Here is a 15,454-nt window from a genome sequence, read left to right as displayed (position 1 = left end):
AATATAGATCAGTTTTCTTTTTCCTTCAAAAGGAAAGACATGTACCCACTTCTAGCTTCGCTATGACTGTTCATCCCTGTGAAGGAAAAAGAGCTTTCCTGCTATGTCTGATCACTTAGCGCACTAACAACATTCAGACTATGTGAAAAACTTTCTAAACTTCAGTGCTTCTCTGGCAGAAGTGCTGCCAAGTGAGAGTATGATCCTAGATTCGTGTTGCTCGCCTGGTACCAAGTCCAAGAGTGGTCGGTTTCCAGTGAATGGCAGATTCACTCAAACGGTTCCCTGATAGGTAAGGGGAGACTAGTCGAAATGGTAGTAAACGCCTCTTTCCAAATTTCTCTCAAAGCACCTGCTGTGTTGTACGTCTGAAAGGGGGCAACGTACATTTTTAAAAGGAATCCCTAGAAATTTCAGTGACTAATTTTTTGGCCATGATCTCTTTTGATAAATTTTTGGTCAGCTGATCACAACAAAAATTGAGTTTGTAAAAGGCTGTCTGAGAGATGTTGATGCTAATGAAAGTAGCAACAGCTGAACAGCCTAGAGAGGACATGATTTGGGAGAACAGGAAGGCAAATTTACTGAACCATCTGACAACTGGCCCGCAGCATGATTAGGTTAACACGTATGGTCCCTCGGCAGTTCCACAGCCACCTTCCTAGCACGTTAACATAAATAAGCATGTTGCCGTTGAAATATCTTTAAATGCCTTTTAATAAAACACAATTTCCCCTTTCTAATTTTATTTTTCTTCTCAAATCTACTTTTCAAGAAATGTCATTCAAACACACACCAACATAAAATGGAAACCTGGAAAACTCAGAAAAACAAAACTATTACGATTCCAGCTTCCTCAAGATAGTCCTACTTAAATTTATAATTATACTCAAAATATTTCAACTCATTTTTCTATAGAAAATAGTTTTAAATCCCTATGTGTGGGATATTTATTTACACCCCCTCAAAGTTTTGTGCAAACATTTCAAGTTCATTATTCCAGTCTTCGGATATTAGCAGAAAGTCAATAAATATAAATATTACAATAAAGACTTAATTTAAAATATATGCTGTGGAAACTTAAAACAGCTATCATGGATCCATAAACCTATAGGGTTCAAAATGGAATTACCAGCAGAAATGCTAGCACCAACATATGTTACAGATGAATACACCTTGAGGTCAGGTTTCAAGATGTATCTCACTCAAGCTTTCCAAAATGTATGCAGTAACAAAAACAAACACAAATGGGGTATGTGTGTGTGTGTGTGTGTGTGTGTGTGAGACAGAGAGAGAGAGAGAGAGAGAGAGAGAGAGAGAGAGAGAGAGAGAGAGAGAGAGAAAGAAACAAGATGCTAAAGCAACGCATAATTGGTTTACATATATAGTATGAAACATTTTTAGCCTGGGGAGTTTGTCTGGTAAATAAATACTGAGACCACAGCAAGGAAAAATAAGACTTAACATAAAATTCCCATTCAAAGCCTGATCGCCTTTATTCGTCACAGAGCTTTTGCATAGACCTTATAAATATACAAATCACTGGCCAGAATTCTGCTTACTATCTTCCATTATCACCAAATCTTTAGTTAAAATAGTAACCATATTCACAGGAGGAACACGTGAAAAGGGGTGAGGCTCTGAGAACAATACAGACCTTAGAAGGATGCAATCAGCAAAGCACATGTGTTGCCTGCTAAGTGGAACGCTAGGAATTTTCTGATGTGCAGAGGGATGGAATAACATCATTAGAGCCTTCTGTAGACCTCCGATGGGTAAGCAAACTTTTGTGTTTACCTGAGACAAATATGCTCAAACGCTATGTACTTCAACCAGGATATAAAATGGAAGAGCCAAATGAGTAGAAGCTTTCACATTTTAATTTTACGATTTGCAAGCTTTTAATGGAACCTCCATCACGGTAGCAAACTGCACATAAAGTTTATTACAGAACAAACCTTTTTCTTTTTTTTTTTTTTAAAAAAAAAGCAAACTGGTGGTGATGGCTATTTACTTAATGTATCTTTGGTTTAGGAAGACGAGAATATTGATTAGAGGCCAAACAATCCCCAGAATTCAAACTGTCATTAGGGTTCTGCACGATCTCCTTTCTTCTCATCAGTGGCCTTGGGATGCTTGTCTTGGCCTGGAGGTTTGGAGGCTCTAGTCGGGGGCTGCTTGTTTGTTTTTGTTTGAAAGAGCCAGAAGGGGGGCGGAGCTTAGATGCTTTTAGATTTGGATTACTTGCAAGAGTTGTTTGACTAGATGTTGGCTGCGGTTTTGCTGAATTACATGGTGTGATCATTGGTGACTTCTTACAAGTGTGAGTCCTACTTGGAGATGTTTCAGGAACCGGTGGAGGTACCAAAGAATTCAAAACGGATGGCTTAAGAAGCTGCAAGGATTTGGGCTGAGATGTGTAGCCCTCCGGTGAAGGCTGATTTCTTCCAACTCCCTTAGCCTGGTCTACTGTACTTGACTGGGGAGGCGTCTGAAGAGAAGTGGGTACAAACTGCATGGCACTAATTTGATGACTTGCCGAATGATAAGGCTCTTCAGTATTCATGGTCATGTTCAAGTTTGCTGCGGAGGGTGTACTCTTCGTCACATCCTTAGTGAACTGCGGGCTTGATGAAAAAGGCTGGCCTTCCAGACGATTGTTGCTTTCTTGCTGCAAGCCACGTGTGAAGTTTCCATCCGGATGTGCAACACCCTGATGCGCATCCTGGGCTGTGCGCTCACTGAGGGCCTCGATGTGCTGCGGCTTTGCTAGTTTTCCCTGGGCGGGGTCTGTGGGTCTGGGCAGGCTGCTGGAAGGCTGTAGTACTTGAGGCTATTAAAATTAAACACAACATCAGCAACAATTCATCTTAGAACTACCACCCAGAAGTCATAATATAAGTTCCAACTGGGCTGCGCTGGTACTTACTATGTTTTCATATGACAAGTATGTGGGGGTTTTTTTACATTAAAAAGGAAATTGCAATGTTCAAGTAACTCATGAGACACAAAGAGTGATAATGCAAACAACAAAATGGTACAGGCATTAACACTGAACAAGATCCAAAAGCAAACAGGAGAAAAGAAAAATCTTCAAGTACGGATTTATTGTAGAAAAAAGATTCCTACCTTAACTGATTATTTAAAACTTTATATATAAGAGAGCTTGGCAGAATGATTTCTACAGCACTTTAAATCTCCATAAAACATTCAGATAGTAACTATGACCTTCAGAATATTACCCATTAAAAAAAATTTTTTTTAAAAAGGAAAGCTATATACCACTTCAATACACTTTACTAGAGGAAGCATTAATTTTAAAGTATCAGGTGCTGTACCTCTAACTGACAAAATTATCAGCAGAAAAATACAATTTAGAATGAAGATTATATTCTTGGTTGTGAAAGTCTCATTACCCAAACAAAACTAGGTCAACACCTTCAGCTAAATGTCCTATCTTTAACATTCTTGTTGAAAAGTTTCAGAATAAAATGTTTTCACAGCTTATCTGCTCTGTCTCACTGCTATTTGAAGGATCAGCTAAGATTCTGATATGGCCGATATGTGGAAAATAGATTTACCCTCCCTGAGAGTGAACGTCCATTAATAAAATTAAAATTAACCAGCCTTTTGAATGCTGTCTAGAGTAAAACACATTTACAATTGCCTGTAACTTGAACTAAAGCTCAGAAGCCCACAATATCAAAGCTCTTAAGGCCAACATGCTTGCACACGCCTCTGGAACTCACTGTGTGATTATATTTTATACAAATCAGAGGAAACATATAACTTCCATTACTTTTGGGCATTCAGTAAAGAAAAATGAACCTTAAGGTTATCTTTCAATGGTCCAGATAGTTAAAGGGTATGTGGAAGAGCCCACTGGTGGTCATACTGTGATACAGGGACGGATGCTACACATTTACACACACACACACTCACACATACTTTCCTCTTAAATAATGTGGGCTGAAAATGTCAAAAAGTTTGAGAAAGGGCTTTGAATGTGAACGTTTTTTAGAGACCACGTTTTACTAATAATATTTTTACTATGCTAATCTACAAACAAATCTACACAGTATCTCTAATTCCTCCAACAGGAAAGGTGAATCTATTTATACTGCATCATTTATGCTTCGCTACTTTTTTCACCTCCTTGACCAGCCCTGCCAGAGTCAGCAGTCAGGGATTAGGTTCTGGAGGGGTTACAAGTGACTGAGAACAAAGTTTACTGACTACGTGGACTGATGGTTGTCATGATGGTATGGGGCTGACTTGCTATTTAAAAAATAATAAATCAAGAAAATGAGTCCTCAAAAATTAATCCATACAGAATATGTTACTCTAAACTCTTATTTTAGAATATACATTTAAAAAAAGTCACCTCAGTTTTTGATTCAAGATAAATGTCCTAGATAAAGTCACTGGGCACTCTCACAATGTATCACCACAGATGACTCAGAGGTACTAAAATCACCGAGGAATTAATTCAACAGCGTCTCCTTGGGGTTCCCTAGAAAAAACTGATCATGTCAAAGCAATATACGCCTCAGAAAGATTAGTAAAAACATAAAGCAGGACCCTATCAAGCAAACCAGAATCTACCTAAGGGAAAAAGAAAAGCAACCAAGGAGGAAGAAAGTACAACAGCAACTGGTTGATTAAGTGGGGACTTGTTTTCCCTTTTCACCTCTTTTCACCTTTAAGAACAAGATGCTAGTCTTGAGTTTAAAATCTTAGAGCAATTTAAGACCTGTGAAAATATCAGTGACAATTTTTAAAATGATGCTATTGTGTATTGCCCATGAGGAAAAAAAAGGTATAAACTTGTGCTACCGGCTCAAAGCATAAAAAGGTATAATTTTCTAATTAAGACAAAGTACTAAACTGATTAAGATAATCAACCCTCCAGAAAGGGGGCACCATGAACGGTAGATAAATTACCCATTTGCACTGTTCTGATTAATTATATTACCCAACTGACTACTGATTATCAGAGAACTAAATGGAAATTCAACAGTGTCAGAAAGACGTTCTGCTTGTATTAAATGCAGGAAAGCTCAATATCAAGTATTAAAGAACTAGAAAATGATCAGGTTTTTTAATAATAATAAAAATTTGAGTCTGAGAGGAGTTAGACTGAACAATTGTACAAAAAAAGTCTATACTATCATTTAATTACATTAAATAAATCAGTTGTTTCTAAATGCTGAATAAATAATTTAGAGCATATATTTTTGTTAAAAGTTTATTTTAGTGGTATTAATTTCCCTATCCCAAAATTAATGTCTTGTTTTGTTATTTATTTGAAAACTAGTTTGAAAATCAATTCTGCTACTGTAAAGAAAAAAGTCTCTCGAAGGAGGTCAAGAAATGACTCTAGTGAGGATCAAGGAAATGGCTTACTCCTGACATGTGGAAGACGGTGTAGAACCGGTTACCCACTAAAGACTGGACTGTCATTAATTACTTGCTGGCAAGCTGAACAAACTGGCTCTTAACATCCAGTAAGCAAAGCAGAGATGTGTTCTCATGCCTGTTGCTTGCAGTACAATTCCCCAAATTCTAAACACTCAACAGTGTTCATACAAAACAGGATATTAACAATTCATCTTGCCCACATTCACTACTACACTACTACATTCGTTTAGAATGAATTCTAAATCTAAAAAGAAAAATCCCATGTTCTTATGGATACTAAGATCAATAGAAAGGAATTTTTTTAAAAAAATCATTCTTTTTTTTTTAATTTTTAATTTTGGTGGGGGGGAATTAGGTTTGTTTGTTTGTTTGTTTGTTTATTTATTTTTAATGGCGGTGCAGGGGATTGAACCCAGGCCCTCATGCATGTTAGGCCCGCAGTCTACCACTGAGCTATACCCTCCCCCACCATTCATTCATTTAAAAAATGTCTGACATCATGCAGTGTAGCAGGTATAAGAAAATACGAAGCTGAACACAATGCTGGTCCTGTAATTGAGAGGCCTCATGAAGAAGATAGCCAGGTAAACAAATAATGAGACCATGTCTAAAGCATAACACGTGGAAACAAAAATTAAACATATGCCTGCTTAGAGAGGTCACAGAAGGCATCCAAGAATTGCAAACATCTGAATTAAGTTTTAAGATGAGTAGGAGTTTGCAAAGTAGACAAGAAGGGAAGAACATTCAGGGTAGAGGCCGAGTACATGCTAAACACAAAGGCAGAAAAGAACATGGTATGAACGTAGTAACTTCAAATTGTTAGACTGAATTGGGAAGCACACGCTGGTGGGAAAGTGTAGGCAAGGGCCAGCTCATAAAGAAAGAACTCAGGTCAGGCTGCTTAGTTCTGACTCTGCACAGTAGATGAGGAAAGGCGCTGTTGAATTTTAAGCAGAGGAATCATAAGATCCTACACATATTTTGGAATGTCACTCTGGTGCAATCATTGAGAAACATAATGGGGGGGTGATGAGTTTGTTAAGCAGAACAGCTAGGTAGTATACACCACTGCTAACAGCCTGAGTGACAAATTACAAAGGTTTAAAACTAGGATATCAGGGGGTAGGGGGAGGCCTGGAAAGGACTGAAAGAGATTTTGAAGGTGAGACAGGAAGGTGGCTGTTTGGGAGAAATTTAAGATGAGTTCTGGGTTTCTGGCTTTGAAGATGCAAGATGAGATGCTGCCCTGTATCAAAAAAGACCTGTGGGGAAGTTGCCCACAAGCCTATTCATTCCACAGCCTCAGCAGCCCACAGGACTCGGAAGGCAGAAGGAATTCCCCCACTACTGAGGGGACTTCAGGAAACTCCCTGTTGTCACAAATAAGTAGAGCTTTAGCACTTCACCCTTGCAACTTGCAAAAAGGTTGGTCACTAAAGCTGCAAAATGTGGACCTAGACTTAAAGAGCTAAGTGTGGCTAACTGGACTGAGCAATTTCAAGTCTTAGATACATATACTTCAGCACACTATCCTGAGAATTCTCGATGCAATGCTTACAGATGTCAGAGTGCCAGCAACAGACACTACTGGCTAATTATGCAAGAGGTTGACAGGCTTCTTCAGTGATGATCTTAAATGTCTATTCTGGGCTGCTTACAGAGACAACCAGAGACTGTGAGCTCCTTAAGGCATGTACCGTGCTTTATTCATTTTTTTGTTGTTGTAGTTGGTATTCTCAGTATTTGGCACTTAGTAGGGATTAAAATAAACTATCAAAATAATACTTCCCTACTGGGTCAATGATGCAGCACTAATAATCAAATAAAAACAAGTTTTAAAAAACGCCGACGGAAAAAAGGACAGAAATGAACTTATTTGCAAAACAGAAACAGACTCACAGACAGAGAAAATGAACTTATGGTTACCAGGTTGCGGGGCAGGTAGGGATAAATTGGGAGTTCGGGATTTGCAACTACTATATGCAAAATAGATGAACAACAAGTTTCTACTGTATAGCACAGGGAGCTGTCCTCAGTATCTTGTAATAGCCTCTAATGAAAGAGACTATGAAAAGGAATATATATATAAAACTGAATCACTATGCTGTACACCAGAAATTAACATTATAAACCTACTATAACTCAATAATAAAAACTATTACACAGAGAAAAAAAAGTTAAAAAAAATGTGTTCTCCAAGTACGTTTGGGCTCAGCTTAAAGATTCATGTTTAGAGGCAGCATGAGGGATTCACTTTATGTTAACTTGAACGCAGCACCCCCCTTGTGACCTGCACCTCCCATGATGACCTACCAGCTATGCCAGAGATGGTTTTTAGTTGGAAACTAGACATTTCTGAGCGAAATGAGTTAAGGAAACTGCCTTGACAAGCATTCAACTATTTTCCATTTCTAATTCTAATAATTAAAAATGATTATAACATGTGAAAACACTTAGGACCTCCTAGAGCACATCAAGATTGCTCAATAAATATCCTTTATGATTATTAAAAGGTGTGACAATGATGAATTCAAGCCATGGCCCTTTTGTGACTGGATCTTGGAAGAGAGAGAGAAAAAAAGAAAGTTCTGTAATACTATTATAATAAACTAATTGCTACAGAGTACAAGGTTTCTAGGCTCTAAATACATATTTCAATAATGTCAAGTCATCTAAATGTTTTAAATCCACAGCAGGAACGTCTGATATGACACAGAAGCCAAAGTTCCTCAAGTGCCCTCCTGGAAACATAAACCAGAGCTAGCACAAGCAAGGCATTTTAATGTTTAGAGAGAACTGACATGTGGCTACATGAAGAAGTCTGTGCAACACAGTACTGAATCAGTTAGCTTTTGACCTGGGTCTGAGTTCTGGCTCTATCACCGTCAGTGAGATACTGGGTAAATTATCTTACTACTGTGAGATGGAATTTCATCACTTGTAAAATGAGGATAATAATAGCACCGACACCTCATTGAACTGCTGTGAATCATAAGTGACAACATGCTCACAAAATGCTTAGTGTAATGCCTGACACACTGCAAATACATGACAAATGTTATACTCGGGACTGTAAAAGAACACGGTTCCCCTTCTTTCCAAAGGTAGATAGATAAACTCCAGCTTTGCATGCATGATCTCTAATTATCCAAGACCCTAAGTGAAAGGTATTGTCCTTTTTTTTTTTGAAGAGTAAACTGAGGTTAAATGAACTTAGGTAAGTATGTCCAAATTCACACACTTTAGCAAATGGCAAAGATAGAATTTGAACTGATAGACTTTAAAATGCAGCACTAAAACTTTATTCGGTGATATTTGGGTTAATTCCAATTAGTTCACAGACTTTCAGAATATGCAATACAGCCGGAGGATTATTTTTAAAACTCAGAAGAGTCCATGCCAATACTCAGGTGTTCACCTTCCTAGATGATGCCCTATCTCCAGCTTAGCTGATCTGTCCTACACAGTGTAACACTCAGACACCAGACTCAGGCTACATTGTAGAACAGTATTTCTGGGGAAACGTGGTTCCAAGTGACCCACTGGAAGAAATATACTGAAAACAGGAGAGGCAAATTAGCACTCATCACTAAGAAAAACTTCACCTTCATTGTTTCATACCACTTCAAAGGTTTCTAGAATTAACGTAAGAAAAAATACTCATATTAGTTTTTTTAAACATTCTTGTTTTAAAGTCACCAACAGTTAAGATGGTAGCGAGAAATACCAAGTCCTGATGGGATAAAAAGATGTCAAAGTGTGTAAGGTAGAAAGTAGAAAATGTTCTAAAGCATAATAATGCTACTGCATAATGGACATTGGAATTACCTAATGTTATTTTCTTGGTACATACAAATTTATCATTATTATTAAATACATTTTGAAGGTTACAAGGAAGATGGAAATGGAGCCGTCTGTAACATGCCTGTAATTTCATGCAGGCTCTGACATGCATCATGCAAACTGGGGAGAAAAAAACTGATGATGAAGAAGGTGGTAGGAAAAAAATCTGAAATTGTACTGTACCACGCTTTGTCAGAGAAGTAATGGACTAACTTCTCAACTCCTTGCCAATGGCATAATGGGAGAGCAGAGACAAGAAAAAGACAGGACAATGGTGTCAGAGACCACATACAACACCAAGGAATTGTCACGACTGGGTAGCAGCCAACAGTATTTGCTTTGCTTGTTATATTTTTCGAGGCATTATTATTCTATTTAATATATTTCTATAAAATGAAAACATATTTTTAATAGATTTATATTTTCTTGCTGAAGTGGTTTGCAAGTTAATACAAATATTCATACCCACAGAACAGTGTAAATAAAACTTCTTACCCTTAAAAGGAATCAGTCACTTGAAGAATCTTACCAAATGAAATATTGAAAAGAATGTTGACACAATTAATATTCATACTCCAAAGATCTAAAAAGGTTTAGCTGCATGCAATCCCTTACAAAGGAAGTAAAAGTTATTTTTAACAATTTCAGAGTCTTGCATATTATCAATAAGCACAACTCAATGTTAGTTTACTTTTATTACTGCTGCTGCATTCAAAAGGATAATCTGAACTTCATGTATGTCTTAAACATGATGTTCTACATTATAAGCAAGGCTCCATACATCACTATAGAGACGGAAGACATGCTGGGTCCCTAGTATAACTAGATTCAAAGAATTCTGCTCTATAATTCACATGAACCCAATCAAGCTTCCAAGGATTCTTGGGGACCAGGAATTCTCTTATACCCTAGATCTCAGAGAACTTAGGGAAGACACCAGACTGATAAATATAAATTATAAATAATTTCTTAAAAAAGAAGTTCAATGGCTTTTCTAAGCTATCAGTTAACTGCTTTTAAAAAGTATCATATAACAGTGACTTAAGTAAGCATTTACTACACCGGCCTAACCAGTGTGAGACGCTTAATCTTCATGAGTCTTTATCTCTAAGACATGGAACCCATCAGCATTTACCTCTGGGGTGGAGAATAGTTTAGGGGGAAGAAAACACTAAGTAACACTGTAATAGTACAATTCCACTGGTGTGACCCATATGCATGGTGTATTTATCCAGAGTAGGCAACTGCAGGCACTATGATGTAGCAACAAATACAGCTAACAAAACAATCCTACAATCTGCAGAGCAGATTGTTATAAAAGGCTTATACAGTTAACAGCAATCACTGTGTTTCTCAACACTTTAAAATTATGGGAGAGAAACTAACCCATGCCTACATTTATGGGACAGCCTCCTGGACCATGAGTTTGATGCACATTTCTAGTCAATTAACCAATGACTAATCTGCACGTGAATTAGCTACAAAAACAGACACAGTACTATATTCTCTATCAACCACACTAAAAAAAACTTACTGTAAAATCGAATTCTTCAGTTTTTAGTGAGTTACCCTTTTCTGTTTCACTGAAAAATATTTTATTTTTATGAAAAGTCACCCCCAGAGCTAATTTCTCATTAAAGCACTGAAGCTGATGCTACTCTTACATATAAAACTAATTACAGACACATGGTGAAGCCAATCAGATTGGGCCATGTTACTGTATACCTTATGAGCATGTTTGACAGCTCAATAATACACATCAAGAGTCTCTAGAAAGCACACACCCTTTAATTAAGTACCATCCTTCCAGTGCTGACAATGATTTGTACACAAGAATAAACTGCACTGCAACAGTATCTCTATTTAATAGGGGAAAATGGAAACAATATCAACGTCAATCAACAGGAAAAGATGAAATAAATCATATCATATCCACATGATGATGTATTATCACACAGCTATTAAAATCTTTCCAAAAATATTTACTATATGAAAAATGCTCACAGAATGATGCTACGTGAAAAAAAAGCAAAAGCAAAACAAAAAAACTGAGAAGAAAGTATGAGAGTATCATATGTCCTAAGAGAAAGTACTATTTTGTGAATCTTTTATCTGAATTTTAAATATATACACACATGTGTGTTGGGTTGTAAATACATAGTTTCATTCAGTAAATACATACTGGGTTATGATGTAAAATGAATTTGTGTCATTTGTCAAAAAAGGTTTGTGAAACAATCCCTGAAGATTATAAGATGAGGAGGAAAAATATAAGACAACATAATTGTCATTCTTAATATAATTCTGGTGAATACAATTAGTTATTATTATAATATAAATTTGGGAATCAGGCAACACTGCATCAAGAAACTGCTGGGCTATTATAAAACACTTTTTTCTTGCGATTTAAATTACTGCACATGAAAGGTAAAGGTAAGTAAGATTCAAGCAAGACGTTTAAGAGCAAATTTAAAAATCTCTTTAGGCATGATAAGAAATAGGTGTTATTTCAAAATATACTTTTTGAAAAGTTAAGTATTCCTAGATACTTGCATATGCTCTGGCAAGAAATGTCATTTGAGATTACCACTAAGGCTTTAACTTGCCAAAAGTAATTATTTTTATTAATTTTTTTCTACTGTGAGGTAGGTTGTATTTACAATTCCTAATTTTACACAGCTGGAAATTAGAAAGATTAAACAAAATGTCAGTTAAATCAATTTGAACAAAAGTTGAAGTGCCTCCTGACAAAAGGGAGACCCCTGTATGTCTAAATATGGATATTTCCTGCTAACCTAGAGAAAATTTTAATTTGAAACCAGAAGACAAGCATCAAGTTGAGACTAGCAATGCCTGAGGGAAGAAGTGTAAGTCAAAATTTTCTGAGAAAGAAAAAATTATACTTAAAGACCAACATTTTTCTTTTAACTCCATTTTTTTTTTTTAAGAGTTATTCTTAAATTCACCAAGAACATCCTTGGCCACTGCAGCTTTCTGGAGTGACCAGGGCCAAACAGTCTCCATAAACATTAGTTATTTCACTCTCTACAATGTCTACAACAGGGTATCTTTTTAGGCCTGTTTTAGGTCTGCTACTCTCATACATTTTTAAAAACAAAACCAAAAATAGACTGCCTTACTGAAGACTAACAGCCAAGCTTACCTCGATTCTGCATTTACAAAAAAACAAAACAAAACAAAAAAACGGCTCACTTCAGTTGATGCTCCTGAGGGCATCAGAAAGAACTTATTATTGAAACACGGTAATGTAGGAGAACTCTCAACTACCTACCATCACTTACAGAATTAACTTCTCTAAAATCAGCACTAAAAATCACATATTGACTAAACGTGGAGACATACATTATTTCAGTGAATATGTAAAAGTTTAGAGTAGGAAAAGGGGAAACCTATTCCAAAATCCTCTGACAAAACTACTGGATTTACTGTTATCATTTCATACCTCCTCCTTCTCTATATTTTATCACTATAATAACAATAATTATTATTATTAACAGTAGTACTAGTAAACTCCTTCAGGTGTTTTCAGGGTAAATTCAAAATAGTATAGTAGTTTAAACATATTTCTCCTCTAAAGGAATCTTCGAAGCTCAATAAGAGCTGTCAAAAAGCTGTGAACAAGTCCCCCAGTTTCACTCTGCACAGAGTCCTGTAAGCCTCAAGGATCAAGCCTCGGGGCCAGTTCTCTTAGCTGCATAAGCCATGAGAACTTACCCAGGGAAACACTCCCATGTATATATCGTCTCCTAGGTGGCCAACACATCCAGACTCGGGAGAACCAAAACTTTCTTTGTGCTAACTTGGAGTTGCAGAGAAAGAAGGTTTGATCTGGAAAAGCTAGAAAGACAGGTCTTGACAGTAGTGTTAAAGGACACACAGTGCTGCTTCATATTTGGAAATTAAAAAAAAAAAAAAAGAAGAAGAAAAAGCTCTGAACCCAAAGGAGAAAAGAAGTATTTGAAAACAGAGGGCCAGTAACTCACGTGAGGAACAAAATTTTAAAGCTATACAAATAAACTGGTGAAACAGGTGTTTCTGGCAAACATGTTTTAAAAATAAGTCTAAAACTATTTGTAATACTGAATAATTAACTTTACATTTCAATTCCATATTACAGCTAGCTGAGGGGAGGGACAAAGGAGAGGAATGGTGAGGAAAAAGAACAGGGACTAAAAGTGACTGGCTCTGGTCACTTCAGAAAACTGAAGGCACGTGCGTCAATCCGAGGTAAAAATGTCAACCATGCTGGGTACTGGCTACAAACCTAAGAATACATTTGTTATAATTGCCCTTTGAAATTCAGATTATTTCACTAGCAATTTAGTATAACTCTTTATGTGCTAGCCATCTTTAAACAGAGGAGAAAAGAAAGCAACTTAATTGAAATAAGAGAAGTAAAAAGGACAATTTACAAAGGTAGCAGGAGGTGGAAAAGGAGGAAAGGGGAGGACTGCTTCCACTCAACAAATTAACTTGCTGCTAAATATATAAAACTTGATATAAAAATCTATGCAAACGCTCCATTCCACTGTTCTTTAAAACAGTACAAAAGGGAAGGGAAGATACAATGGCCAAAAAATAAACTTCAAACCTTGTCTCAAATGCATGTTGATACCTCATAATTGACTAATTCAAGAAATAAATTTTTACTTGAATAAACCACATTTAAAATTTTTAACTGCTTAAAATTTCCCCCTTTTGCACCTCTGATACTGCACCTTATTTGGATAAGGATAGTTTATGAAAAACCTGGTATGAATCACAATCAGGACAAATCCATGGAGAAGGCAGAAAAGTGGTAATATTTCTATCTCTTTTTCATTAATATTAGCTTTTTTGGGGTGACTTTTCAAAAAAGATAAAATATAATCAACTTACCAGGTATACTTAAGTACACAACACAAAATAATAAACATTGGAAAGCAGATTTAATGCAAACAAAAAAATTTTTTTAAGTCAAACAATTACTAAATCATTAGAAATGTTAGTAAACCATGCATATTCAAAAGTCATTTCTTCTGTACTGTAAAGCAGCTGATAAATTACAAAGACACATTAGTTGTTAAAAAAAAAAAACCCTTGAAAAATGATTTAAAAGATTTTTCTATTAGATGAAAGTGAAATGCAGTCAAAGCCTCTTGCTTAGGAAATATTTAAAGAAATGTGCAATGGTCTAGTAAGCCTGCTCCCTAACCAGTATGCATCTGTCCATTATACTACTGCAGACAGTGTATACATTTTTAACATGACTAGATAAAAATAATAATTTTTATTCATGTATCTCAAGGTCATGAAAAACGAAAATGTATTAAAGACAGATGCATGGCAGTAGGTCCAGGGTCACTGGCAATAGGTTTAAATAGCATTAGGATGAAATTAACTTCAGATAGCTTTCCTAAGGCTCTAAGTAGAAGTTCATTTACATGCAGTCAAAGGAAGTGTTAATTAAGAGAGGAGAGCCCAGGGAGTGCTTGCTGGTTTAGCATGTGCCTGCAGGTCACTCTGGACAGGAGAGGAGGCGCTGGGGAGAGACAGGTCATGCAGAAGGGGAACACCATGAACGGGGAGCCAGAGCAGGATAGGAGTGAGAGACACAGACTCACTCTGTCTGCGGTGCGGCGGAACAGTCCGTGGGGTCCCTTGGAAGGAGCCCTGCCAAGGAGAGAAGGAGGGAGCAGAATACCCACCCTGTGCAGAGAGAGATGGGGGTAGGGAAGTATAATAAAAAAGGGAACCGAAAAATAGAGAAACCACAGTCACACTTTAAAAAAATAACATAGCAATAGTGTTAATGAGAAGACACACTTCATTTTTTAAAATATAAGCAGACCAAATTACTAAAAATACATCATAATCCAAACCTAGTTTTTTCATATACTTTAAGAAAACAAATTATTTTTCTCTAATATTTGTAGTTAATAAGAAATAATATATTTTTTTCTGACATACATTTATCATCACGTTATCTCTTTAAAGTAGCAGATTCCAGTGTTTTGAAAAAAAAGTGAAAGCATTTAAAAGACTGTAGGTGTTAACCAGAAATATAATAAACCAGGTAGTAAAAAATTATCATACAAAAAAATTTTATTTCTTTTTTAAATCATAGGTTTTCAGAGAATTAGCAGGTAAAATAAAGAACATTAGCTGAAACAGCAGAACCAACAGA

At 36.4% G+C, this 15,454-nt stretch overlaps 1 protein-coding gene across 5 annotated transcripts in view; it reads right to left on the bottom strand.

The window, feature by feature from the left end:
• Window positions 1–1,471: 1,471 nt before the first annotated feature.
• The window catches only part of CCSER2 (coiled-coil serine rich protein 2), a 121,648-nt gene continuing 107,665 nt past the window's right edge, over window positions 1,472–15,454 (bottom strand). For 3 of the 5 annotated variants that reach the window (XM_074374321.1, XM_010963078.3, XM_010963083.3), the window contains one exon: window positions 1,472–2,833. In XM_074374321.1, coding sequence (XP_074230422.1) covers window positions 2,015–2,833 — 819 coding nt within the window. In that variant the 3' untranslated portion in view covers window positions 1,472–2,014. Of the gene's footprint in view, window positions 2,834–13,002; window positions 13,126–14,891; window positions 14,977–15,454 lie in introns of all 5 variants that reach the window. The other 2 variants (XM_074374322.1, XM_074374323.1) reach the window with 2 other exon arrangements.

This window comes from Camelus bactrianus, chromosome 11 (assembly GCF_048773025.1).
Source record: "Camelus bactrianus isolate YW-2024 breed Bactrian camel chromosome 11, ASM4877302v1, whole genome shotgun sequence".
NCBI classification, from domain to species: Eukaryota; Metazoa; Chordata; class Mammalia; order Artiodactyla; family Camelidae; genus Camelus; species Camelus bactrianus.
The sequence above is the reverse complement of the archived record's forward strand: the minus strand, read 5'-3'. Positions and strand labels throughout refer to the sequence as shown.